Source organism: Oncorhynchus kisutch, linkage group LG14, assembly GCF_002021735.2.
Source record: "Oncorhynchus kisutch isolate 150728-3 linkage group LG14, Okis_V2, whole genome shotgun sequence".
NCBI classification, from domain to species: Eukaryota; Metazoa; Chordata; class Actinopteri; order Salmoniformes; family Salmonidae; genus Oncorhynchus; species Oncorhynchus kisutch.
The window spans coordinates 7039801-7065099 of NC_034187.2; the positions used below are offsets into that span (position 1 = coordinate 7039801).

The 25299-nt window shown below is 47.4% G+C and overlaps 1 protein-coding gene across 1 annotated transcript; it reads left to right on the forward strand.

The window, feature by feature from the left end:
- The first annotated feature begins 206 nt into the window (after nt 1-206).
- Nucleotides 207-19215, forward strand: LOC109884631 (ALK and LTK ligand 2). Its single transcript, XM_031787736.1, has 6 exons — nt 207-1249; nt 4208-4529; nt 4832-4885; nt 5262-5342; nt 16713-16786; nt 17800-19215. The coding sequence occupies exons 2-5, from the start codon at nt 4265-4267 to the stop codon at nt 16775-16777; spliced, it is 465 nt and encodes a 154-aa protein (XP_031643596.1). The 5' UTR covers nt 207-1249; nt 4208-4264; the 3' UTR covers nt 16778-16786; nt 17800-19215.
- The last annotated feature ends 6084 nt before the right edge of the window (nt 19216-25299 follow it).

The window sequence follows — 25299 nt, forward strand, 5'->3', positions numbered from 1 at the left end:
ACACGCGTGCACGCACACACACAACCCCCGACTCAGGCCGAAAAGAGGAGGAGAGGATAGATTATGTTTATTTCTCTATATGGGGAGTGGTGTTCAGATTAAGTAAACGAAAGCATTATTGGGTGTATAGTTCGAGGAGAGGCCTGAATGCGCGTGCTCCTTGGTACAGTCTGAACGGAGCGCACAGTTGTGTGTGAAAGTTTACGTGAGAGAGCTTGTGTGTGTGTGTGTGTGTGTGTGTGTGTCCAGAACTACACAAACCACCCTGCTCCTGTAAATCATATTAATGTCTGTGAATTCCTGTCCTCTGGCGGACAAGATGTGAGTGAAACGGAAATCGATAGGGGAGGATCCTCGCGGGAGCAGGCTTTATACAATCTGTTAACCCTCGCACTGCTCCTGTCCCATGCGGGGACATGGTTGAAGGACGGGAACACGTTTTTTCCCTACTATATTAGGGTACTACTTTATTATTCTCAGCACTATCGAAAAAGATCAGGAAAAGAGGAGTGAGAGGAACATAAAGGTTTTCCAAAACGAGAGGTCTGGGTGAACGGCATAGGGCGACCGGGGCCAGGGCTCCTTGCTGATCCGGTGTAAATATGACGTCTCTGTTCGGTTCTGCTCGCGCTCTGAACGCTGTTCTGATCAAAGACAACCCGGGATAATAGAAAAATACTCCAGGGACCTCAACACACACAAGCACACACACTCACACACACACCACAGAGCGCGCGGCACAGCACAAACCAATCCAGCATGACAGCGCGAGCAGCAGCGGTGGAGCTCACCACAGACGGGCAACATACCTCTTCATCAGCATGAGATGAGGTCTAGAGACTTGTTAATAAAGTTGTATCGGTCATTCATTTATCCAGCCAGACTTCTACGGCCGCTCGGTCGGCACCTTCAGCAGAGGAGCACCAGATATAAAACAGAAGAAGACGCACGGTGCTGGGAACTACTGCACTTGTGAAAAGAAGACGCACTGTCAGGGGAAAGTTGTGCGCAGCACCGGAGCTGGGGGATACCTATTTGGAAACGGACAGACGACGCACTGCGAGGACAACAAGCGGTGTTGTGTGTATTGGAGTGTGTGTGTGTCTAGTTGGAGTGTGTATTGTAGTGAGGGAGTGTGTGTGTGTGTGTGTGTAGTTGAAGCGATTAAAAGGTGTTTAATTCTGGAACACGCAGCAGCGGGATCGGCTTCTGTTTCACCTGGAACCTGCGAGTCAACAACACAACTCAGGTAACCTATTATATTACCCGGTCCTGTTTCAACCCCGTCTGTCTGTGACTTAACTGTTGTTCATTGTAATGACATAAGTGAAAGTCAAAGTAATATGGTCTCTAACGAGGCTGTCCTTTTACGCCGCATCGTTGCCCAAGTGGCCAAATGTTGGCAGCTCCTCATGGGTCACAGCAGTAGTCTGTGGTTAGAACCGCGGATCAGACATTAGCTTATAATAGCTTAAAGCCTTTCTCTGTCCCTCTCTTTCTTTCTCTCCTTTTCTCTCTCTGTGAGTGTGTGTGTGTGTGTGTGTGTGTGTGTGTGTGTGTGTGTGTGTGTGTGTAACAGCTAACTCCTGTCTGTGTTTGTATGTTACCATGCAGCGAAAGTGGTGACATGGCAGATATGTCTGATGACAACTATAGAGGAGTCAGTACAGACAGCTACCGGCAGCTACAGACAGTACAGACAATACAGACAGCTACAGACAATACAGACAGCTACCGGCAGCTACAGACGGTACAGACAGCTACCGGCAGCTACAGACGGTACAGACAATGCAGACAGCTACCGGCAGCTACAGACAGTACAGACAATACAGACAGCTACAGACAGTACAGACAGTACAGACAGCTATAGACAGTACAGACAGCACAGACAGTACAGACAGCTATAGACAGTACAGACAGTACATACAGCTATAGACAGCACAGACAGTACAGACAGTACATACAGCTATAGACAGCACAGACAGCTACAGACAGTACAGACAGTACAGACACAACATACAGCTGTAGACAGTACATACAGCTATAGACAGCACAGACAGTACAGACAGCTACAGACAGTACATACAGCTATAGACAGCACAGACAGCTACAGACAGTACATACAGTACATACAGCTATAGACAGCACAGACGGCTACAGACAGTACAGACAGCACCGACAGTACAGACGTACTGTATGTACTATACAGCTATAAACAGCACAGACAGCTACCGACCGCTACGGACCGTAAAGACTGCTACAGAGAGTATGGTATGGGACACATTCAGCGGAATGCCTTTTGACTGTGTGTGTGTGTGTGTGTGACTGTCTTATTAACACCTCCCATGAATAAGCATAATAAGGATAATAAGCATAATTAGGATAATTTGCATAATAAGCATAATTAGGATAATTAGCATAGCTCAAAGTATAGTAACAAAGCTGTGTTTAAGAGAGCCTACGTGGCGATTACATGACTAATATCATTATATGATGTTTTAATGACTAACTCACACACACACACACACACACACACACACACACACACACACACACACACACACACACACACACACACACACACACACACACACACACACACACACACACACACACACACACACACACACATGGGGGAGAGGGTTGATGGAAGGTGGGAGGGTTGTTAAAGAATTATAATATCAGGTTGTTGCAGAATAAATCAGGTCTGGCCACCAGGAGGGTCTGTTAGGTTATAGGTCATCAGGAGGGTCTGTTAGGTTATAGGTCACCAGGAGGGGTCATCAGGAGGGTATGTTAGGTTATAGGTCACCAGGAGGGTCTGTTAGGTTAATGGACACTTGGAATGAGATCACTGGGACTACTGGGAAAAGCCCTCACATCTCGCTCTCTCTGTCTCTGTCTCTGTCTCTGTCTCTGTCTCTGTCTCTCTCTCTCTCTCTCTCTCTCTCTCTCTCTCTCTCTCTCTTTCTTTCTCTCTCTCTCTCTCTGTCTCTTTCTTTGTCTCTTTCTCTCTTTCTTTCTCTCTCTCTCTCTCTCTCTTGGATGGGGGTGGTGGATGGGAGGTGTGGATGGGGTGGTGGATGGGAGTGGTGTGGATGGGGGTGGTGTGGATGGGTAGTGTGGATGGGAGGTGTGGATGGGGTGGTGGATGGGAGTGGTGTGGATGGGGGTGGTGTGGATGGGTAGTGTGGATGGGAGTGGTGTGGATGGGGGTGGTGTGGATGGGTGTGGTGTGGATGGGGTGGTGGATGGGGGTGGTGGTGTGGAGTGGTGTGGATGGGGTGGTGGATGGGAGTGGTGGTGTGGAGGGGTGTTTTGGATGGGTGTTGTGGATGGGAGGTGTGGATGGGGTGGTGTGTATGGGTGGTGTGGATGGGGGTGGTGGATGGGGGTGGTGTGTATGGGTGGTGTGGATGGGGTGGTGGATGGGTAGTGGATGGGTGGTGGATGGGTGGTGGGTGGATGGGTGGTGGGTGGGGGTGGATGGGTGTTGGGTGGTGGATGGCTGGTGGGTGGGGGTGGATGGGTGTTGGGTGGTGGATGGGTGGGTGGTGTTGGGTGGTGGATTGTTGGGTGGTGGATGGGTGGTGGATTGTTGGGTGGTGGACGGGTGGTGGGGATGGGTAGTGGACGGGTGGTTGGGATGGGTGGTGGGTGGGGGTGGATGGGTGGGTGGTGGACGGGTGTAAACCGCAAGCTCGGGCTCCGAGGGTCACATGTTCTGTTTCAGTCCTTTTTTTCTTGTGTTAAACCTTAACCTCGACTCTTAACTGAACCATTTTGGAATTCATGTCTTAAATTGAACCACGGGTTGAAAAAAAAAACGTTTGACGTTTGGAGATAGTGAATAAAACATCGCAATCTGAAGTCAAACCATGAGATCTTGTTACAAACGAGAAAACAGAGAAAATATTGTGATATGATATTTCGGCCATATCGCCCAGCCCTGCTGCTATATCTCTTTAAATAACGGGCTGGTTACATCAGACACAGGTTCCGATTCATACCATGATCCATCACTGGAAAGGAGGTGTTGTTTTTGTGAGCAGGAGGAGACAGTGGATCATCTGTTTTCTTATGACTGGAGGGAGACTGTTTCTAAACTTATCTGAGGTCATCTGTCGTTCACAGCTGAATGTTGAATTGTGCTTAGAAAGGCAGTTTGGAAGATCCTTACCAACAGTCTGTGTGTGTGTTTTTTCAGGGTAGTGCGAGGTGACTCTGCGAGGGGGAAGGCGTGCTCCCCTGGGGGGTAGGAGCGATGAGCGCCCTGCGTATCCCGGTCCTACTGGCGCTGCTGGTCCTACTGCTGACTGCTGGCTTCTGCAAACAGAGCTTCCTGGACGTGAGCAAAGGGGCACGGACGGACGGACACAACCTCCTGGAGCTCATCATGGACAAGGTGCGTCTGACTCGGCAACAGGACGAGGTACACGTCCGTTACCCCGCCAAAAAACAGGAGTTCACCTTGGAGACCAAGGAGGGGAATGAAGTGAACAAGTCTCACCATGGAGAACACATCATAGGTGAGTCATTTAACCATTAGTGAACAAGTCTAACCAAGGTGAGTCATTTAACCATTAGTGAACAAGTCTAACCAAGGGTAGTCATTTAACCATTAGTGAACAAGTCTAACCATACAGAACACATCGTAGGTGAGTCATTAAATTCCGCTGCTCACCGTGCTGAATAAAGAAACGCTAGTGGACGTGGCGATGTGGATGGCAAAACAAAAAAAAACACAAACAAAAAAACCAATTTTTGTGACATATTGTCCTCCAGTCCACCATGCATGTGGTCTGAATGTATTGTTTCCCTGTCGTCCCAGAGGTGTTCCCCAGAGACCTGAGACAAAAAGAAAAGTTCCTCAAACACCTAACAGGTCAGACACTATCCACTACTGTGTGTCACTGACAGTTAGTGCCAGGCCTGGGCAACTCCAGCCCTCGAGGAGGGGAGGGGGGGGGGACTGATTGGTGTCACATTTTGCCCCCAAACCCAGCTAACACACCTGACTCCAATATTCAACTAATCATGATCTTCTGTTAAAAAAGGCAATTAGTTTAAATCAGGTGTGTCTCCCCCTCGAGGACTGGAGTTGCCCAGGACTGAGATAGTGTGTGTGTGTGTGTGTGTCTGTGTCTGTGTGTGTGTTTCTGTGTCTGTGTGTGTGTGTGTGTCTGTGTGTGTGTGTGTGTGTGTGTGTGTGTGTGTGTGTGTGTGTGTGTACCAGTGTAACCCTTGTATCTGTGTTCCAGGTCCTCTATTCTTTAACCCAAGGTGCAGGAAACACTTCTATAGACTATACCACAACACCAGAGACTGTACCATCCCTGCCTGTGAGTATTACTGCTGACACACACACACACACACACACACACACACACACACACACACACACACACACACACACACACACACACACACACACACACACAGGAGGAAGAGGAAACTAAGCCAGGGTAATGTTTATCTGCAGCCGAGGGCTTTCCCAGAGAGTGTTCCCTCTCTGGTAAAGTGTTCCCTCTCTGGTAAAGTGTTGACTCTCTGGTAAAGTGTTGACTCTCTGGTAAAGTGTTGACTCTCTGGTAAAGTGTTGACTCTCTGGTAAAGTGTTGACTCTCTGGTAAAGTGTTGACTCTCTGGTAAAGTGTTGCCTCTGGTAAAGTGTTGACTCTCTGGTAAAGTGTTCCCTCTCTGGTAAAGTGTTGACTCTGGTAAAGTGTTGACTCTGGTAAAGTGTTGACTCTGGTAAAGTGTTGACTCTCTGGTAAAGTGTTGACTCTGGTAAAGTGTTCCCTCTCTGTAAAGTGTTGACTCTCTGGTGAAGTGTTCCCTCTCTGGTAAAGTGTTGCCTCTCTGGTAAAGTGTTCCCTCTCTGGTAAAGTGTTGACTCTCTGGTAAAGTGTTCCCTCTCTGGTAAAGTGTTCCCTCTCTGGTAAAGTGTTGACTCTCTGGTAAAGTGTTGACTCTCTGGTAAAGTGTTGACTCTCTGGTAAAGTGTTCCCTCTCTGGTAAAGTGTTGACTCTCTGGTAAAGTGTTCCCTCTCTGGTAAAGTGTTGACTCTCTGGTAAAGTGTTCCCTCTCTGGTAAAGTGTTCCCTCTCTGGTAAAGTGTTGACTCTGGTAAAGTGTCCCCTCTCTGGTAAAGTGTTGCCTCTCTGGTAAAGTGTTCCCTCTCTGGTAAAGTGTTGACTCTGGTAAAGTGTCCCCTCTCTGGTAAAGTGTTGCCTCTCTGGTAAAAGTGTTGCCTCTCTGGTAAAGTGTTGACTCTGGTAAAGTGTCCCCTCTCTGGTAAAGTGTTGCCTCTCTGGTAAAGTGTTCCCTCTCTGGTAAAGTGTTGACTCTGGTAAAGTGTCCCCTCTCTGGTAAAGTGTTGCCTCTCTGGTAAAAGTGTTGCCTCTCTGGTAAAGTGTTGCCTCTCTGGTAAAGTGTCCCCTCTCTGGTAAAGTGTTGCCTCTCTGGTAAAAGTGTTGCCTCTCTGGTAAAGTGTTCCCTCTCTGGTAAAGTGTTGACTCTGGTAAAGTGTCCCCTCTCTGGTAAAGTGTTGCCTCTCTGGTAAAGTGTTGCCTCTCTGGTAAAGTGTTGCCTCTCTGGTAAAGTGTCCCCTCTCTGGTAAAGTGTTGCCTCTCTGGTAAAAGTGTCCCCTCTCTGGTAAAGTGTCCCCTCTCTGGTAAAGTGTTGCCTCTCTGGTAAAAGTGTTGCCTCTCTGGTAAAGTGTTGCCTCTCTGGTAAAAGTGTTGCCTCTCTGGTAAAGTGTTGCCTCTCTGGTAAAGTGTTGCCTCTCTGGTAAAGTGTTGCCTCTCTGGTAAAGTGTTGCCTCTCTGGTAAAAGTGTTGCCTCTCTGGTAAAGTGTCCCCTCTCTGGTAAAGTGTTGCCTCTCTGGTAAAAGTGTTGCCTCTCTGGTAAAGTGTTGCCTCTCTGGTAAAAGTGTTGCCTCTCTGGTAAAGTGTTGCCTCTCTGGTAAAGTGTTCCCTCTCTGGTAAAGTGTTGCCTCTCTGGTAAAGTGTCCCCTCTCTGGTAAAGTGTTGCCTTTCTGGTAAAGTGTTGCCTCTCTGGTAAAGTGTTGCCTCTCTGGTAAAGTGTTGACTCTCTGGTAAAGTGTTGCCTCTCTGGTAAAAGTGTTCCCTCTCTGGTAAAGTGTTCCCTCTCTGGTAAAGTGTTGCCTCTCTGGTAAAGTGTTGACTCTGGTAAAGTGTTGACTCTCTGGTAAAGTGTTGCCTCTCTGGTAAAGTGTTGACTCTGGTAAATTGTTCCCTCTCTGGTAAAGTGTTGCCTCTCTGGTAAAAGTGTTGCCTCTCTGGTAAAGTGTTGACTCTGGTAAAGTGTTGCCTCTCTGGTAAAGTGTTGACTCTGGTAAAGTGTCCCCTCTCTGGTAAAGTGTTGCCTCTCTGGTAAAGTGTTGCCTCTCTGGTAAAGTGTTGACTCTGGTAAAGTGTCCCCTCTCTGGTAAAGTGTTGCCTCTCTGGTAAAGTGTTGCCTCTCTGGTAAAGTGTCCCCTCTCTGGTAAAGTGTCCCCTCTCTGGTAAAGTGTTGCCTCTCTGGTAAAGTGTTGACTCTGGTAAAGTGTCCCCTCTCTGGTAAAGTGTTGCCTCTCTGGTAAAGTGTTGCCTCTCTGGTAAAGTGTTCCCTCTCTGGTAAAGTGTTGACTCTCTGGTAAAGTGTTCCCTCTCTGGTAAAGTGTTCCCTCTCTGGTAAAGTGTTCCCTCTCTGGTAAAGTGTCCCCTCTCTGGTAAAGTTTCCCCTCTCTGGTAAAGTGTTCCCTCTCTGGTAAAGTGTCCCCTCTCTGGTAAAGTGTCCCCTCTCTGGTAAAGTGTTCCCTCTCTGGTAAAGTGTTCCCTCTCTGGTAAAGTGTTGCCTCTCTGGTAAAGTGTTGACTCTCTGGTAAAGTGTTGACTCTCTGGTAAAGTGTTGACTCTCTGGTAAAGTGTTGCCTCTCTGGTAAAGTGTTGCCTCTCTGGTAAAGTGTTGCCTCTCTGGTAAAGTGTTGACTCTCTGGTAAAGTGTTGACTCTCTGGTAAAGTGTTGACTCTCTGGTAAAGTGTTGACTCTCTGGTAAAGTGTTGACTCTCTGGTAAAGTGTTGACTCTCTGGTAAAGTGTTGCCTCTCTGGTAAAGTGTCCCCTCTCTGGTAAAGTGTTGCCTCTCTGGTAAAGTGTCCCCTCTCTGGTAAAGTGTTGACTCTCTGATAATCATTACACTTACAGTGCCTTCAGAACATATTCATACCCTTTGACTTTTTCAAAATGCTGTCGGATTACAGACTGAATTTTAAATGGATTCAATTGAGATGTTGTGTCACAGGCATACCCACAATACCCCATAATGTGAAAGTGGAAATATGTTTATCTTTGTAGTGACTGGGTGTATTGATACAACATCGTAAAGTGTTGACTCTCTGGTAAAGTGTTCCCTCTCTGGTAAAGTGTTCCCTCTCTGGTAAAGTGTTGACTCTGGTAAAGTGTCCCCTCTCTGGTAAAGTGTTGCCTCTCTGGTAAAGTGTTCCCTCTCTGGTAAAGTGTTGACTCTGGTAAAGTGTCCCCTCTCTGGTAAAGTGTTGCCTCTCTGGTAAAAGTGTTGCCTCTCTGGTAAAGTGTTGACTCTGGTAAAGTGTCCCCTCTCTGGTAAAGTGTTGCCTCTCTGGTAAAGTGTTCCCTCTCTGGTAAAGTGTTGACTCTGGTAAAGTGTCCCCTCTCTGGTAAAGTGTTGCCTCTCTGGTAAAAGTGTTGCCTCTCTGGTAAAGTGTTGCCTCTCTGGTAAAGTGTCCCCTCTCTGGTAAAGTGTTGCCTCTCTGGTAAAAGTGTTGCCTCTCTGGTAAAGTGTTCCCTCTCTGGTAAAGTGTTGACTCTGGTAAAGTGTCCCCTCTCTGGTAAAGTGTTGCCTCTCTGGTAAAAGTGTTGCCTCTCTGGTAAAGTGTTGCCTCTCTGGTAAAGTGTCCCCTCTCTGGTAAAGTGTTGCCTCTCTGGTAAAAGTGTCCCCTCTCTGGTAAAGTGTCCCCTCTCTGGTAAAGTGTTGCCTCTCTGGTAAAAGTGTTGCCTCTCTGGTAAAGTGTTGCCTCTCTGGTAAAAGTGTTGCCTCTCTGGTAAAGTGTTGCCTCTCTGGTAAAGTGTTGCCTCTCTGGTAAAGTGTTGCCTCTCTGGTAAAGTGTTGCCTCTCTGGTAAAAGTGTTGCCTCTCTGGTAAAGTGTCCCCTCTCTGGTAAAGTGTTGCCTCTCTGGTAAAAGTGTTGCCTCTCTGGTAAAGTGTTGCCTCTCTGGTAAAAGTGTTGCCTCTCTGGTAAAGTGTTGCCTCTCTGGTAAAGTGTTCCCTCTCTGGTAAAGTGTTGCCTCTCTGGTAAAGTGTCCCCTCTCTGGTAAAGTGTTGCCTTTCTGGTAAAGTGTTGCCTCTCTGGTAAAGTGTTGCCTCTCTGGTAAAGTGTTGACTCTCTGGTAAAGTGTTGCCTCTCTGGTAAAAGTGTTCCCTCTCTGGTAAAGTGTTCCCTCTCTGGTAAAGTGTTGCCTCTCTGGTAAAGTGTTGACTCTGGTAAAGTGTTGACTCTCTGGTAAAGTGTTGCCTCTCTGGTAAAGTGTTGACTCTGGTAAATTGTTCCCTCTCTGGTAAAGTGTTGCCTCTCTGGTAAAAGTGTTGCCTCTCTGGTAAAGTGTTGACTCTGGTAAAGTGTTGCCTCTCTGGTAAAGTGTTGACTCTGGTAAAGTGTCCCCTCTCTGGTAAAGTGTTGCCTCTCTGGTAAAGTGTTGCCTCTCTGGTAAAGTGTTGACTCTGGTAAAGTGTCCCCTCTCTGGTAAAGTGTTGCCTCTCTGGTAAAGTGTTGCCTCTCTGGTAAAGTGTCCCCTCTCTGGTAAAGTGTCCCCTCTCTGGTAAAGTGTTGCCTCTCTGGTAAAGTGTTGACTCTGGTAAAGTGTCCCCTCTCTGGTAAAGTGTTGCCTCTCTGGTAAAGTGTTGCCTCTCTGGTAAAGTGTTCCCTCTCTGGTAAAGTGTTGACTCTCTGGTAAAGTGTTCCCTCTCTGGTAAAGTGTTCCCTCTCTGGTAAAGTGTTCCCTCTCTGGTAAAGTGTCCCCTCTCTGGTAAAGTTTCCCCTCTCTGGTAAAGTGTTCCCTCTCTGGTAAAGTGTCCCCTCTCTGGTAAAGTGTCCCCTCTCTGGTAAAGTGTTCCCTCTCTGGTAAAGTGTTCCCTCTCTGGTAAAGTGTTGCCTCTCTGGTAAAGTGTTGACTCTCTGGTAAAGTGTTGACTCTCTGGTAAAGTGTTGACTCTCTGGTAAAGTGTTGCCTCTCTGGTAAAGTGTTGCCTCTCTGGTAAAGTGTTGCCTCTCTGGTAAAGTGTTGACTCTCTGGTAAAGTGTTGACTCTCTGGTAAAGTGTTGACTCTCTGGTAAAGTGTTGACTCTCTGGTAAAGTGTTGACTCTCTGGTAAAGTGTTGACTCTCTGGTAAAGTGTTGCCTCTCTGGTAAAGTGTCCCCTCTCTGGTAAAGTGTTGCCTCTCTGGTAAAGTGTCCCCTCTCTGGTAAAGTGTTGACTCTCTGATAATCATTACACTTACAGTGCCTTCAGAACATATTCATACCCTTTGACTTTTTCAAAATGCTGTCGGATTACAGACTGAATTTTAAATGGATTCAATTGAGATGTTGTGTCACAGGCATACCCACAATACCCCATAATGTGAAAGTGGAAATATGTTTATCTTTGTAGTGACTGGGTGTATTGATACAACATCCAAAGTGTAATTAATAACCATCATGCTCAAAGGGATATTTAATCTCAGCTTTTTTTTCTTCTTTACCCATCTATCAATAGTTGCCTTTATTTGTGAGGCATTGGAAAACCTCCCTGGTCTGTGTGGTTGAATCTGTGTTTGAAATTCACTTCTCGCCTGAGTGACCTTACAGATAATTGTATATGTGGGGTACAGAGATGAGGGACCTTACATATAATTGTATGTGTGGGGTACAGAGATGAGGGACCTTACAGATAATTGTATGTGTGGGGTACAGAGATGAGGGACCTTACAGATAATTGTATGTGTGGGGTACAGAGATGAGGGACCTTACATATATCTGTATGTGTGGGGTACAGAGATGAGGGACCTTACAGATATCTGTATGTGTGGGGTATAGAGATGAGGGACCTTACAGATAATTGTATGTGTGGGGTACAGAGATGAGGGACCTTACATATATCTGTATGTGTGGGGTACAGAGATGAGGGACCTTACAGATATCTGTATGTGTGGGGTATAGAGATGAGGGACCTTACAGATATCTGTATGTGTGGGGTACAGAGATGAGGGACCTTACAGATATCTGTATGTGTGGGGTCACAGAGATGAGGGACCTTACAGTATGTGTGGGGGTACAGAGATGAGGGACCTTACAGTATGTGTGGGGTCACAGAGATGAGGGACCTTACAGTATGTGTGGGGTACAGAGATGAGGGACCTTACAGTATGTGTGGGGTATAGAGATGAGGGACCTTACAGTATGTGTGGGGTCACAGAGATGAGGGACCTTACAGTATGTGTGGGGTACAGAGATGAGGGACCTTACAGTATGTGTGGGGTATAGAGATGAGGGACCTTACAGTATGTGTGGGGTACAGAGATGAGGGACCTTACAGTATGTGTGGGGTATAGAGATGAGGGACCTTACAGTATGTGTGGGGTACAGAGATGAGGGACCTTACAGTATGTGTGGGGTACAGAGATGAGGGACCTTACAGTATGTGTGGGGTACAGAGATGAGGGACCTTACAGTATGTGTGGGGTACAGAGATGAGGGACCTTACAGATATCTGTATGTGTGGGGTACAGAGATGAGGGACCTTACAGATATCTGTATGTGTGGGGTACAGAGATGAGGGACCTTACAGATATCTGTATGTGTGGGGTACAGAGATGAGGGACCTTACAGTATGTGTGGGGTACAGAGATGAGGGACCTTACAGATATCTGTATGTGTGGGGTACAGAGATGAGGGACCTTACAGATATCTGTATGTGTGGGGTACAGAGATGAGGGAGTCATTTAAAAATCATGTTAAACACTATTTATTGCAACTTATTATTTGACTGGTTCAGCAAAAGTTTACTCCTGAATGTATTTAGGCTTGAATACTTATTGACTCAAGACATTTCAGCTTTTCATTTTTAATTCATTTGTAAAAAATGTATAAAATCATAATTCCCCTTTGACATTTATGGGGTGTTGTGTATAGACCAGCGACACAACATCTCACTTTAAATCCATTTTAAATTCAGGATGAAACCAAAATAAAAATGTGGGGGAAAAAATGAAAGGGTGTGAACACATTGTGATGGCAATTTACTTTTTTATAGCTGGCTAGACTAGCCAAGATCATATGTTCTGATTGGTCTGTCTGTATTTGTTCAGGCTTGTGATTGGATAGCAGATAAGAAACGTATAGCGTTCAAATGGGTTTATGCAGAGAGAACTTTATAGTTTTGACACTTATAATGAACCTTTAAAAATGTTGTTTTTTTGTCTACCTACCCAGACATATGAAGAACCATCTAAATATCAATTATACTGTATTCACATAGAACCTTATAGTCCAACGGAAACGAACACCCCCACCACTCTGTCATGGTTTAATCCATGTAGCTGTACTTGTCATCCGGGGACAGTATTTCAGACCCTTTTCAGGTGTCTTCACTTCACTTCTTCACTTTACAGTTCTTTCTTTCTGCCTGCCTGCCCCCTCCTCTCTCTCCCTCCTCTTTCTCCCTCACGCTGGCCTCCCTGCCCCCTCCTCTCTCTCCCTCCTCTTTCTCCCTCACGCTGGCCTGCTTACCCCCTCCTCTCTCTCCCTCCTCTTTCTCCCTCACGCTGGCCTGCCTGCCCCCTCCTCTCTCTCCCTCCTCTTTCTCCCTCACACTGGCCTGCCTACCCCCTCCTCTCTCTCCCTCCTCTTTCTCCCTCACGCTGGCCTGCCTGCCCCCTCCTCTCTCTCCCTCCTCTTTCTCCCTCACGCTGGCCTTTCTGACCCTTCCTCTCTCTCCCTCCTCTTTCTCCCTCACGCTGGCCTGCCTGCCCCCTCCTCTCTCTCCCTCTTTCTCCCTCACGCTGGCCTGCCTGCCCCCTCCTCTTTCTCCCTCGTGCTGGCCTGCCTACCCCCCTCCTCTCTCTCCCTCACGCTGGCCTGCCTACCCCCTCCTCTCTCTCCCTCACGCTGGCCTGCCTACCCCCTCCTCTTTCTCCCTCACGCTGGCCTGCCTGCCCCCTCCTCTTTCTCCCTCGTGCTGGCCTGCCTACCCCCCCCCTCTCCCCCACGCTGGCCTGCCTGGCCCCTCCTCTCTCTCCCTCACGCTGGCCTGCCTACTCCCTCCTCTCTCTCCCTCACGCTGGCCCGCCTACCCCCTCCTCTCTCTCCCTCGTGCTGGCCTGCCTACTCCCTCCTCTCTCTCCCTCACGCTGGCCTGCCTACTCCCTCCTCTCTCTCCCTCACGCTGGCCTGCCTACTCCCTCCTCTCTCTCCCTCACGCTGGCCTGCCTATCCCCTCCTCTCTCTCCCTCACGCTGGCCTGCCTACCCACTCCTCTCTCTCCCTCACGCTGGCCTGCCTACTCCCTCCTCTCTCTCCCTCACGCTGGCCTGCCTACCCCCTCCTCTCTCTCCCTCACGCTGGCCTGCCTACCCCCTCCACTCTCTCCCTCACGCTGGCCTGCCTACCCCCTCCTCTCTCTCGCTCACGCTCACGCTGGCCTGCCTACCCACTCCTCTCTCTCCCTCACGCTGGCCTGCCTACCCCCTCCTCTCTCTCCCTCACGCTGGCCTGCCTACCCCCTCCTCTCCCTCACGCTGACCTGCCTACCCCCTCCTCTCTCTCCCTCACGCTGGCCTGCCTACCCCCTCCACTCTCTCCCTCACGCTGGCCTGCCTACCCCCTCCTCTCTCTCGCTCACGCTCACGCTGGCCTGCCTACCCACTCCTCTCTCTCCCTCACGCTGGCCTGCCTACCCCCTCCTCTCTCTCCCTCACGCTGGCCTGCCTACCCCCTCCTCTCCCTCACGCTGACCTGCCTGCCCCCTCCTCTCTCTCCCTCACGCTGGCATGCCTACCCCCTCCTCTCTCTCCCCCATGCTGGCCTGCCTACCCCCTCCTCTCTCTCCCCCACGCTGGCCTGCCTGGCCCCTCCTCTCTCTCCCTCACGCTGGCCTGCCTGGCCCCTCCTCTCTCTCCCTCACGCTGGCCCGCCTACCCCCTCCTCTCTCTCCCTCGTGCTGGACTGCCTACCCCCTCCTCTCTCTCCCTCACGCTGGCCCGCCTACCCCCTCCTCTCTCTCCCTCGTGCTGGACTGCCTACCCCTTCCTCTCTCTCCCTTATGCTGGCCTGCCTACCCCCTCCTCTCTCTCCCTCATGCTGGCCTGCCTACACCCTCCTCTCTCCCCCTCACGCTGGCCTGCCTACTCCCTCCTCTCTCTCCCTCACGCTGGCCTGCCTACCCCCTCCTCTCTCTCCCTCACGCTGGCCTGCCTACCCCCTCCTCTCCCTCACGCTGACCTGCCTGCCCCCTCCTCTCCCTCACGCTGGCCTGCCTACCCCCTCCTCTCTCTCCCTCATGCTGGCCTGCCTACTCCCTTCTCTCTCTCCCTCGTGCTGGCCTGCCTACCCCCTCCTCTCTCTCCCTCGTGCTGGCCTGCCTACCCCCTCCTCTCTCTCCCTCGTGCTGGCCTGCCTACCCCCTCCTCTCTCTCCCTCGTGCTGGCCCGCCTACCCCCTCCCCTCTCTCCCTCGTGCTGGCCTGCCTACCCCCTCCCCTCTCTCCCTCGTGCTGGCCTGCCTACCCCCTCCCCTCTCTCCCTCGTTCTGGCCTGCCTACTCCCTCCTCTCTCTCCCTCGTGCTGGCCTGCCTACCCCCTCCTCTCTCTCCCTCACGCTGGCCTGCCTACCCCCTCCTCTCTCTCCCTCGTGCTGGCCTGCCTACCCCCTCCTCTCTCTCCCTCGTGCTGGCCTGCCTACTCCCTCCTCTCTCTCCCTCGTGCTGGCCTGCCTACTCCCTCCTCTCTCTCCCTCGTGCTGGCCTGCCTACCCCCTCCTCTCTCTCCCTCGTGCTGGCCTGCCTACCCCCTCCTCTCTCTCCCTCGTGCTGGCCTGCCTACCCCCTCCTCTCTCTCCCTCGTGCTGGCCTGCCTACTCCCTCCTCTCTCTCCCTCACGCTGGCCTGCCTACCCCCTCCCCTCTCTCCCTCGTGCTGGCCTGCCTACTCCCTCCTCTCTCTCCCTCGTGCTGGCCTGCCTACCCCCTCCTCTCTCTCCCTCACGCTGGCCTGCCTACCCCCTCCTCTCTCTCCCTCGTGCTGGCCTGCCTACCCCCTCCTCTCTCTCCCTCGTGCTGGCCTGCCTACTCCCTCCTCTCTCTCCCTCGTGCTGGCCTGCCTACTCCCTCCTCTCTCTCCCTCGTGCTGGCCTGCCTACCCCCTCCTCTCTCTCCCTCGTGCTGGCCTGCCTACTCCCTCTTCTCTCTCCCTCGTGCTGGCCTGCCTACTCCCTCCTCTCTCTCCCTCGTGCTGGCCTGCCTACTCCCTCCTCTCTCTCCCTCGTGCTGGCCTGCCTACCCCCTCCTCTCTCTCCCTCGTGCTGGCCTGCCTACTCCCTCCTCTCTCTCCCTCGTGCTGGCCTGCCTACCCCCTCCTCTCTCTCCCTCGTGCTGGCCTGCCTACCCCCTCCTCTCTCTCCCTCCTCTCTCTCCCTCGTGCTGGCCTGCCTACCCCCCTCCTCTCTCTCCCTCCTCTCTCTCCCTCGTGCTGGCCTGCCTACCCCCTCCTCTCTCTCCCTCCCCTCTCTCCCTCGTGCTGGCCTGCCTACCCCCTCCTCTCAATTCAAGGGCAAGGGCAATTGGCATGGGAAACACATGTTAACATTGCCAAAGCCCCTTCCTCTCTCTCCCTCTTCTCTCTGCCTCGCGCTGGCATTCCAGTGCGAGATACAGCTACTGATTGCCTATAGATGGGCCTAGTGCCTGGTGGCTGACCTACCTATACCATGCCCCTCCCCTCTCTCTCTAGCTCGCTATGAAAGATGTGTTCGTGTTCTCGGAAGTACGGCAACTAATCTGTCTCTTCCGTCTCCGAAAATACTGATTCTTGACACTCAGTCGACTCTCCACCTCTACGTCGTTAACAGTTGTAAAAATGTCAGAGAAAGCCGGGCGACTGCAGCGAAGTCCTGAATGATTTTGAGATGTTAAATGGGAAGGAAATGCAAACTTTTCGAGGTGGAATCGAGGCACGGTAACGGTAGTACATCAACATTTTACAATGTCTCTGGACTTCAAACCCATTGACAACCTGTGCTTTGAATTGTAGAGGGCAGTCCGATTCTGTATGGGGGATCTAAGATCTCTCCCGATGCGTTTTCTCTAAACAATTTAGATAAAAGCTCAGTGACGTTGTCCTCACTGGGTGAGATATTGAAAACAGGATTGTCAATACATTTTACCTCAATCTTTCAATAAAAATAAGTATTACTTGTTAAACATATTATCTTTCTCTGAGCAATTGTATTAGTTTCCATATATTTTTGAATTTTTGGGGGGGATCACAAAATATAACTCAGTATTTTATAATTTATTTTATACAGTCATTATTGTTAATCTTTATTTTTCTAAATGATAACAACGATGCATTCCGGCATTTTGTCAGTTATTCAAAACATTGCTGTTGTTGTTTGTAGACTGACCTGTTGTTGTTTTTCAGACTATAAGAGGTGTGCCCGTCTTCTCACCAGACTGGCAGGCAGTCAGAGGTGTACAGAGAGGTAGAATACCCTGGTAAGACTATGGAAGATCATCTACATTTCTCTCTCTGTTTCTCTCTCTCTCTCCCTCCTTCCCTCTTTCTGTCTCCCTCTTCCTCTCTCTCTCTCTCTCTCTCTCTCTCTCTCTCTCTCTCTCATCTCACTCTCCCTCTTCACTCTCTCTACCTCTTCCTTCCCTCTCTCTCTACCTCTTCCTTCCCTCTCTCTCTACCTCTTCCCCCCTCTCTCCTTCCTTCCTTCCCTCTCCCTCTTCCTTCTCTCTCCCTCTCTCTGCCTCTTCCCTCTCTCTCTACCTCTTCCCCCTCTCCCTCCTTCCCTCACTCTCTCCATCCTTCCATCTTGCTCTCCCCCCTCTCTCCTTCCTTCCTTCACTCTCTCTCTCCCTCTTCCCTCTCTCTCTACCTCTTCCCTCTCTCTTCCCTCTTCCCCTCTCTCTCTACCAGTTTTAGAAGGGTAGAGAGTTTATAATGAGTATCTTTCTAGCAGATAAATCAGCATGTGTGTCCTCCTGCGGGGCTGGGCTCTATAGCAGTATAATCCAGTGGTGGAATTTAATAACAATTTGTAGGTCTTTAAATTCCAGTGTCAGACTGCAGCAGTTGATTTAATGTTGTCGTACTTATCAGGAGAATATCAGAAAGTCATTAAGGTGGATAAAACAGAATGATTGTCTATTGTAGATATGACTCATGTGAAACTGAACTTCTCTCTCTGACTCTACACTTTCTCTCTCTCTCTCTCTCTCTCTCTCTCTCTCTCTCTCTCTCTCTCTCTTTCTCAGATATATCATTAGTCTGTCATGTCTCTATGTGTTATTAATACCACTCTCAGACCACCTTATCTAGGAAGGAATTCAACATGCAGCCAAGTACAAAGTTCACTAAATCTCTCTCTCTCTCTCTCTCTCTCTCTCTCTCTCTCTTTCTCTCTCTCTCATTCTCTCTCTCTCTCTCTTTCTCTCTCTCTCTCTCTCTCTCTCTTTCTCTCTTTCTCTCTCTCTCTTTCTCTCTCTCTCTCTCTACACAGAGCCCATGAAAGAGAGAAGTGCCTTGAAAAGCAACGGGGAATTGAGATTGTTGGTTACGTTCGCACCACAGACTGCCACTGTTTGCAGAGAGCTCACACAATACTCTACTCTACATTCTAAATGGTGCATATGAAGAGACTTGTTGGACTGAAGAAAATACATCCTCATAGTTCTACTGCCAAAAACCATGACGACACAACACGTGGATACTAGTTTGGATACTAGTTTACGACACTTGGATTATATTTTTCGTACAACAGGCCACTCTCTGGGACTGCTTCAGTGGTCATCGACATGCCTTCACGTTTTAATTAGAGTTTTTAATCATTTTGCTTCTGGATTACGGTTGGAGATTGGACGGTGGTCTCTGAGCTGCGGTGGTTGTGTGTTGTGGGCAGTGGCTTCAGACTGAAATATAGACAGTAGTCTTGATCTTCTCTTCAGCTACATTCCACAAAAGTGAACTAATCTAATCCCTAATGAAATGACTGATTGATCGCCTGGTGATAATCTAAACCCTGATGGAATGGTAGCTGGTAGCCTGGTGGTCTGCAACAGGACTCTCATGCTACCTCAGCAGGTATACTCTGCCCTACTGCAGAAAGTCAACTCTGACATTTTGGACATTACGGACACTGCATGAAGACTAGTGTTGCAAAATTCTGCTAATTTTCCTCAAGTTCCCTTCGTTTTCCAGAAATCCTGTTTGGAAGATTGTTGGAATCAAGCAGGAAATCTGCGATTCATCCAATCAGTTACAGGAATTTTTCAGCCCCAATGAGGACCAATCTGAATTCACTGTCTATTCTCTACTACTGGCTAAACCTACACAGTGTACTTCTGGCTAAACCTACACAGTGTACTACTGGCTAAACCTACACAGTGTACTTCTGGCTAAACCTACACAGTGTACTTCTGGCTAAACCTATACAGTGTACTTCTGGCTAAACCTACACAGTGTACTTCTGGCTAAACCTACACAGTGTAGTACTGGCTAAACCTACACAGTGTACTTCTGGCTAAACCTACACAGTGTACTTCTGGCTAAACCTACACAGTGTACTACTGGCTAAACCTACACAGTGTACTTCTGGCTAAACCTACACAGTGTACTACTGGCTAAACCTACACAGTGTACTACTGGCTAAACCTACACAGTGTACTTCTGGCTAAACCTACACAGTGTACTACTGGCTAAACCTACACAGTGTACTACTGGCTAAACCTACACAGTGTACTACTGGCTAAACCTACACAGTGTACTTCTGGCTCAACCTACACAGTGTACTACAGGCTAAACCTACTGCATGAGGCTCTGGTGCAAAGTAGATCACTTGCTAGAGAATAGGGTGTAGTTTGGGACTCGTCTCAGTTTGCATCTTAGTCTCTGAAATAAACCTAAAGAAGCGACCGATCATGGCCACCACAGCTCACACCTTGATGGAGAATCCAACTGTCTAAACATGAATGTGTCACGTCATATATACACATATATATTTATATATTCAACAAATTGTATTTTTTTTGCACATTGTGTGTATAGTTACCTTCTAGTGTGTACTATGTAAATATTGTAAATACTAAATATATATGAAGTGTATATATACAGTGCCAGTCAAAAGTTTGGACACACCAACTCATTCAAGTGTTTTTCTTAATTTTTTTGTGCTATTTTCTACATTGTAGAATAATAGTGAAGACATCAGAACTATGAAATAACACATATGGAATCATGTAGTAGCAACAAAAAAGTGTTAACCAAATTAAAATATATTTTAGATTTGAGATACTTCAACGTAGCCACCCTTTTGCCATGATGACAGCTTTGCACACTCTTGGCATTGTCTCAACCAGCTTCACCTGGAATACTTTTCCAACAGTCTAGGAGGAGTTCCCACATATGCTGAGCACTTGTTGACTGCTTCATGAGGTAGTCACCTGGAATGCATTTCAATTAAAACTTTTTTGGGTTCGGTGTCCCGTCCATGCTAACGGTTGAGGTTGTCTTTGTTAAACTTTCATTTGTGAAATATATTTCCTTCTTAATGCGTTTGAGCCAATCAGTTGTGTTGTGACAAGGTAGGGGTGGTATGCAGAAGATAGCCATATTTGGTAGAATACATATTATGGCAAGAACAGCTCAAATAAGCAAAGAGAAATGACAGTCCATCATTACTTTGATGAAACTCTCTCATGAGGACTGCCACAGGAAAGGAAGACCCAGAGTTACCTCTGCTGCAGAGGATCAGTTCATTAGAGTTACCAGCCTCAGAAGATGCAGCCCAAATCAATGCTTCACAGAATTAAAGTAACAGACACATCTCAACATCAACTGTTCAGAGGAGACTGCGTGAATCAGACCTTCATGATCAAATTGCTGCAAAGAAACCACTACTAAAGGACACCAATAAGAAGAAGAGACTTGCTTGGGCCAAGAAACACAAGCAATTGACATTAGACAGGTGAAAATCTGTCCTTTGGCCTGATGAGTCCAAATTTTAGATTTTTGGTTCCAACTTCCATGTTTTTGTGAGACACAGTATTGGTGAATGGATGATCTCTGAATGTGTAGTTCCCACTATGAAGCATGGAGGAGGCACACTTAGAATTCAAGGCACACTTAACCAGCATGGCTACCACAGCATTCTGCAGTGATTCGCCCTCCCATCTGGTTTGCGCTTAGTGGGACTATCATTTGTTTTTCAACAGGAGAATGGCCCAAAACACACCTCCAGTCTGTGTTAGGGCTATTTGACCAAGAAGGAGTGTGATGGTGCTGCATCAGATGACCTGGCCTCCACAATCACCCAACCTCAACCCAATAGAGATGGTTTGGGATGAGTTGAACCACAGAGTGAAGGAAAAACAGCCAACAAGTGCTCAGAATATGTGGGAACTCCTTCAAGACTGTTGGAAAAGTAATCCATGTGAATCTGGTTGAGAGAATACCAAAAGAGTGTGCAAAGCTGTTATCAAGGCAAAGGGTGGCTACTTTGAAGAATCTAAAATCTAAAATATGTTTGATTTGTTTTACACTTTACTACATGGTTACTACATGATTCCATATGTATCATTTCATAGTTTTGATGTCTTCAGTATTAAAGAAAAACCATTGAATGAGTAGGTATGTCCAAACTTTTGACTGGTACTGCATACAGTGCCTTGCGAAAGTATTCGGCCCCCTTGAACTTTGCAACCTTTTGCCACATTTCAGGCTTCAAACATAAAGATATAAAACTGTATTTTTTTGTGAAGAATCAACAACAAGTGGGACACAATCATGAAGTGGAACGACATTTATTGGATATTTCAAACCTTTTTAACAAATCAAAAACTGAAAGTTTGGGTGTGCAAAATTATTCAGCCCCCTTAAGTTAATACTTTGTAGTGCCACCTTTTGCTGCGATTACAGCTGTAAGTCGCTTGGGGTATGTCTCTATCAGTTTTGCACATCGAGAGACTTAAATTTTTTCCCATTCCTCCTTGCAAAACAGCTCGAGCTCAGTGAGGTTGGATGGAGAGCATTTGTGAACAGCAGTTTTCAGTTCTTTCCACAGATTCTCGATTGGATTCAGGTCTGGACTTTGACTTGGCCATTCTAACACCTGGATATGTTTATTTTTGAACCATTCCATTGTAGATTTTGCTTTATGTTTTGGATCATTGTCTTGTTGGAAGACAAATCTCCGTCCCAGTCTCAGGTCTTTTGCAGACTCCATCAGGTTTTCTTCCAGAATGGTCCTGTATTTGGCTCCATCCATCTTCCCATCAATTTTAACCATCTTCCCTGTCCCTGCTGAAGAAAAGCAGGCCCAAACCATGATGCTGCCACCACCATGTTTGACAGTGGGGATGATGTGTTCAGGGTGATGAGCTGTGTTGCTTTTACGCCAAACATAACGTTTTGCATTGTTGCCAAAAAGTTCAATTTTGGTTTCATCTGACCAGAGCACCTTCTTGGTGTGTCTCCCAGGTGGCTTTTGGCAAACTTTAAACGACACTTTTTATGGATATCTTTAAGAAATGGCTTTCTTCTTGCCACTCTTCCATAAAGGCCAGATTTGTGCAATATACGACTGATTGTTGTCCTATGGACAGAGTCTCCCACCTCAGCTGTAGATCTCTGCAGTTCATCCAGAGTGATCATGGGCCTCTTGGCTGCATCTCTGATCAGTCTTCTCCTTGTATGAGCTGAAAGTTTAGAGGGACGGCCAGGTCTTGGTAGATTTGCAGTGGTCTGATACTCCTTCCATTTCAATATTATCGCTTGCACAGTGCTCCTTGGGATGTTTAAAGCTTGGGAAATCTTTTTGTATCCAAATCCGGCTTTAAACTTCTTCGCAACAGTATCTCGGACTTGCCTGGTGTGTTCCTTGTTCTTCATGATGCTCTCTGCGCTTTTAACGGACCTCGGAGACTATCACAGTGCAGGTGCATTTATACGGAGACTTGATTACACACAGGTGGATTGTATTTATCATCATTAGTCATTTAGGTCAACATTGGATCATTCAGAGATCCTCACTGAACTTCTGGAGAGAGTTTGCTGCACTGAAAGTAAAGGGGCTGAATAATTTTGCACGCCCAATTTTTCAGTTTTTGATTTGTTAAAAAAGTTTGAAATATCCAATAAATGTCGTTCCACTTCATGATTGTGTCCCACTTGTTGTTGATTCTTCACAAAAAATACAGTTTTATATCTTTATGTTTGAAGCCTGAAATGTGGCAAAAGGTCGCAAAGTTCAAGGGGGCCGAATACTTTCGCAAGGCACTGTATATTAATGTGTTTGGTAAATAACATTAAGTAGCTTGACCATAATGAATACCTTAGTGAAATATATTTACATGCAATATATGTTGAGACTGGTACTTTGAGAGGTGTGTGTGGGGATGGGGGTTAGTGGGACCCTTTCTCAGCGTGAAACTCATCAAAATGAAACCACACACACACGCACGCACACACACACACACACACACACACACACAGATTACAACCACCAGTAATGTTGGTGCTGGCAGACTGCTATACAAGGCAGAGGAGGAAGTTGCTCAAACAAAGGATTACTGTTCTTTCCTGCCTGTTTATCTGGGTCTGAGAAGAGAGATGTGACCCCAAGGTGTATTCTAGTTGACTGTTAGATAACCAGAAGGTGTATTCTAGTTGACTGTTAGATAACCAGAAGGTGTATTCTAGTTGACTGTTAGATAACCAGAAGGTGTATTCTAGTTGACTGTTAGATAACCAGAAGGTGTATTCTAGTTGACTGTTAGATAACCAGAAGGTGTATTCTTGTTGACTGTTAGATAACCAGAAGGTGTATTCTAGTTGACTGTTAGATAACGAGAAGGTGTATTCTAGTTGACTGTTAGATAACCAGAAGGTGTATTCTAGTTGACTGTTAGATAACGAGAAGGTGTATTCTAGTTGACTGTTGGTTGACCAGGAGGTTTATTCTGGTTGACTGTTAGACAACGAGAAGGTTTATTCTAGTTGACTGTTAGTTGACCAGGAGGTTTATTCCAGTTGACTGTTAGTTGACCAGGAGGTTTATTCTAGTTGACTGTTAGTTGACCAGGAGGTTTATTCCAGTTGACTGTTAGTTGACCAGGAGGTTTATTCCAGTTGACTTTTAGTTGACCAGGAGGTTTATTCTAGTTGACTGTTAGTTGACTGTTAGTTGACCAGGAGGTTTATTCTAGTTGACTGTTAGTTGACCAGGAGGTTTATTCCAGTTGACTGTTAGTTGACCAGGAGGTTTATTCTAGTTGACTGTTAGTTGACCAGGAGGTTTATTCTAGTTGACTGTTAGTTGACCAGGAGGTTTATTCCAGTTGACTGTTAGTTGACCAGGAGGTTTATTCTAGTTGACTGTTAGTTGACCAGGGGGTTTATTCTAGTTGACTGTTAGTTGACCAGGAGGTTTATTCTAGTTGACTGTTAGTTGACCAGGAGGTTTATTCTAGTTGACTGTTAGTTGACCAGGAGGTTTATTCCAGTTGACTGTTAGTTGACCAGGAGGTTTATTCCAGTTGACTGTTAGTTGACCAGGAGGTTTATTCCAGTTGACTGTTAGTTGACGACAAGGTGAGACCCCCCCCCATTAAACACGAAGAAATACATTGACTCTGGACACTAAGCAATGAAACACACACACACACACACACAGAAACACACACACACACACACACACACACACCTGCACACACACACACACACACACACGCACACACACACACACACACACACACACACACACACACACACCTGCACACACACACACACACACACACACAATCACAGAAACACACACACACACAATCACAGAAACACACACACACACACACAATCACAGAAACACACACACACACAGACAGAGTTTCATTAGACAGATATATCACTCTTCTCTTTCTCACGTGTTCCTTCAGGAATTTCTATCATGTGTTTCTGTGTGTGTGTGTGTGTTTCTGTGTGTGTGTGTGTGTTTCTGTGTGTGTGTGTGTGTGTGTTAGTTACAGTTGAATATTAGACATGTGAAATAAGATCAGATCACCCGATCCTGAACAGCTGTATCACACACAGTTCTCTGTTCTGGTGTCAGCTTCAAATTCCCACATCGTCTCTCTGTTTTCTAAGTTTGTGTCTGAGTTTGTGTGTGTGTGTGATTGCGTACGTGTGCGTCCGTGTGTGTGTGTATGTGTGTGCGCGCCTGTGTGTGTGTGTTTGTCTGTGTGTGTGCGCATGCGCACATGGGTTGTAACAGATCCCTGATTCCTCTTAATCCTGCATGCTGATTGTCTCCATTCAGAGCTTTCTCACCTGATTAGAGAGATTGAATGGGAGGTAATATGAGCCAATGGGGGGGATGAGAGGTAATGAGTGGAATGAAAGGTACTGAGAGACAATGAGAGATAATGGGAGATAATGAGAGGAACTGAGAGATGAGAGATCATGATAGATTAAATATAATGAGAGATAATGAGAAATGATGAGAGATGATGAGAGATAATGAGAGTGAGTGAGAAAGCCTGAGTCCCAAATGGGACACTATTCCCTACATGTAACTGCCAAAATAAAGGAAACACCTGAGTAAATGAAGGACACAAAGTAAACTGAAAGCAGGTGCTTCCACACAGGTGTAGTTCCTGGGCGAATTAAACAATTAACATCCCATCATGCTTAGGGTCATGTATAAAAACGCTGGGCAGGCCAAAATGTTTACCATTATTTTGGCTACCATGACGTATGCACGAGTGGTCACTGAATGGTTTGATGAGCATGAAAACGATGTACACCATATGCCCTGGTGGTCTCATTCACCAGATCTCAACCCAATGTATCACCTATGGAAGATTCCTCAGCGGTGCCTGAGACAAGTGTTTTCCACCATCGTCAACACACCACCAAATTATGGAATTTCTCGTGGAAGACTCCCTCCAATACAATACCAGACACTAGTAGAATCTATTCTAAGGAGCACTGAAGCTGTTCCGTAGCAACA

Excerpts from the sequence above, each read along its gene's own strand:
- LOC109884631 (XM_031787736.1), top strand. The coding sequence starts at position 4,265 with ATGAGCGCCCTGCGTATCCCGGTCCTACTGGCGCTGCTGGTCCTACTG. Across the intron at positions 4,530-4,831 it reads CCATGGAGAACACATCATAG|AGGTGTTCCCCAGAGACCTG; the intron begins GTGAGTCATTTA and ends CTGTCGTCCCAG. Across the intron at positions 5,343-16,712 it reads AGACTGTACCATCCCTGCCT|ACTATAAGAGGTGTGCCCGT; the intron begins GTGAGTATTACT and ends GTTGTTTTTCAG.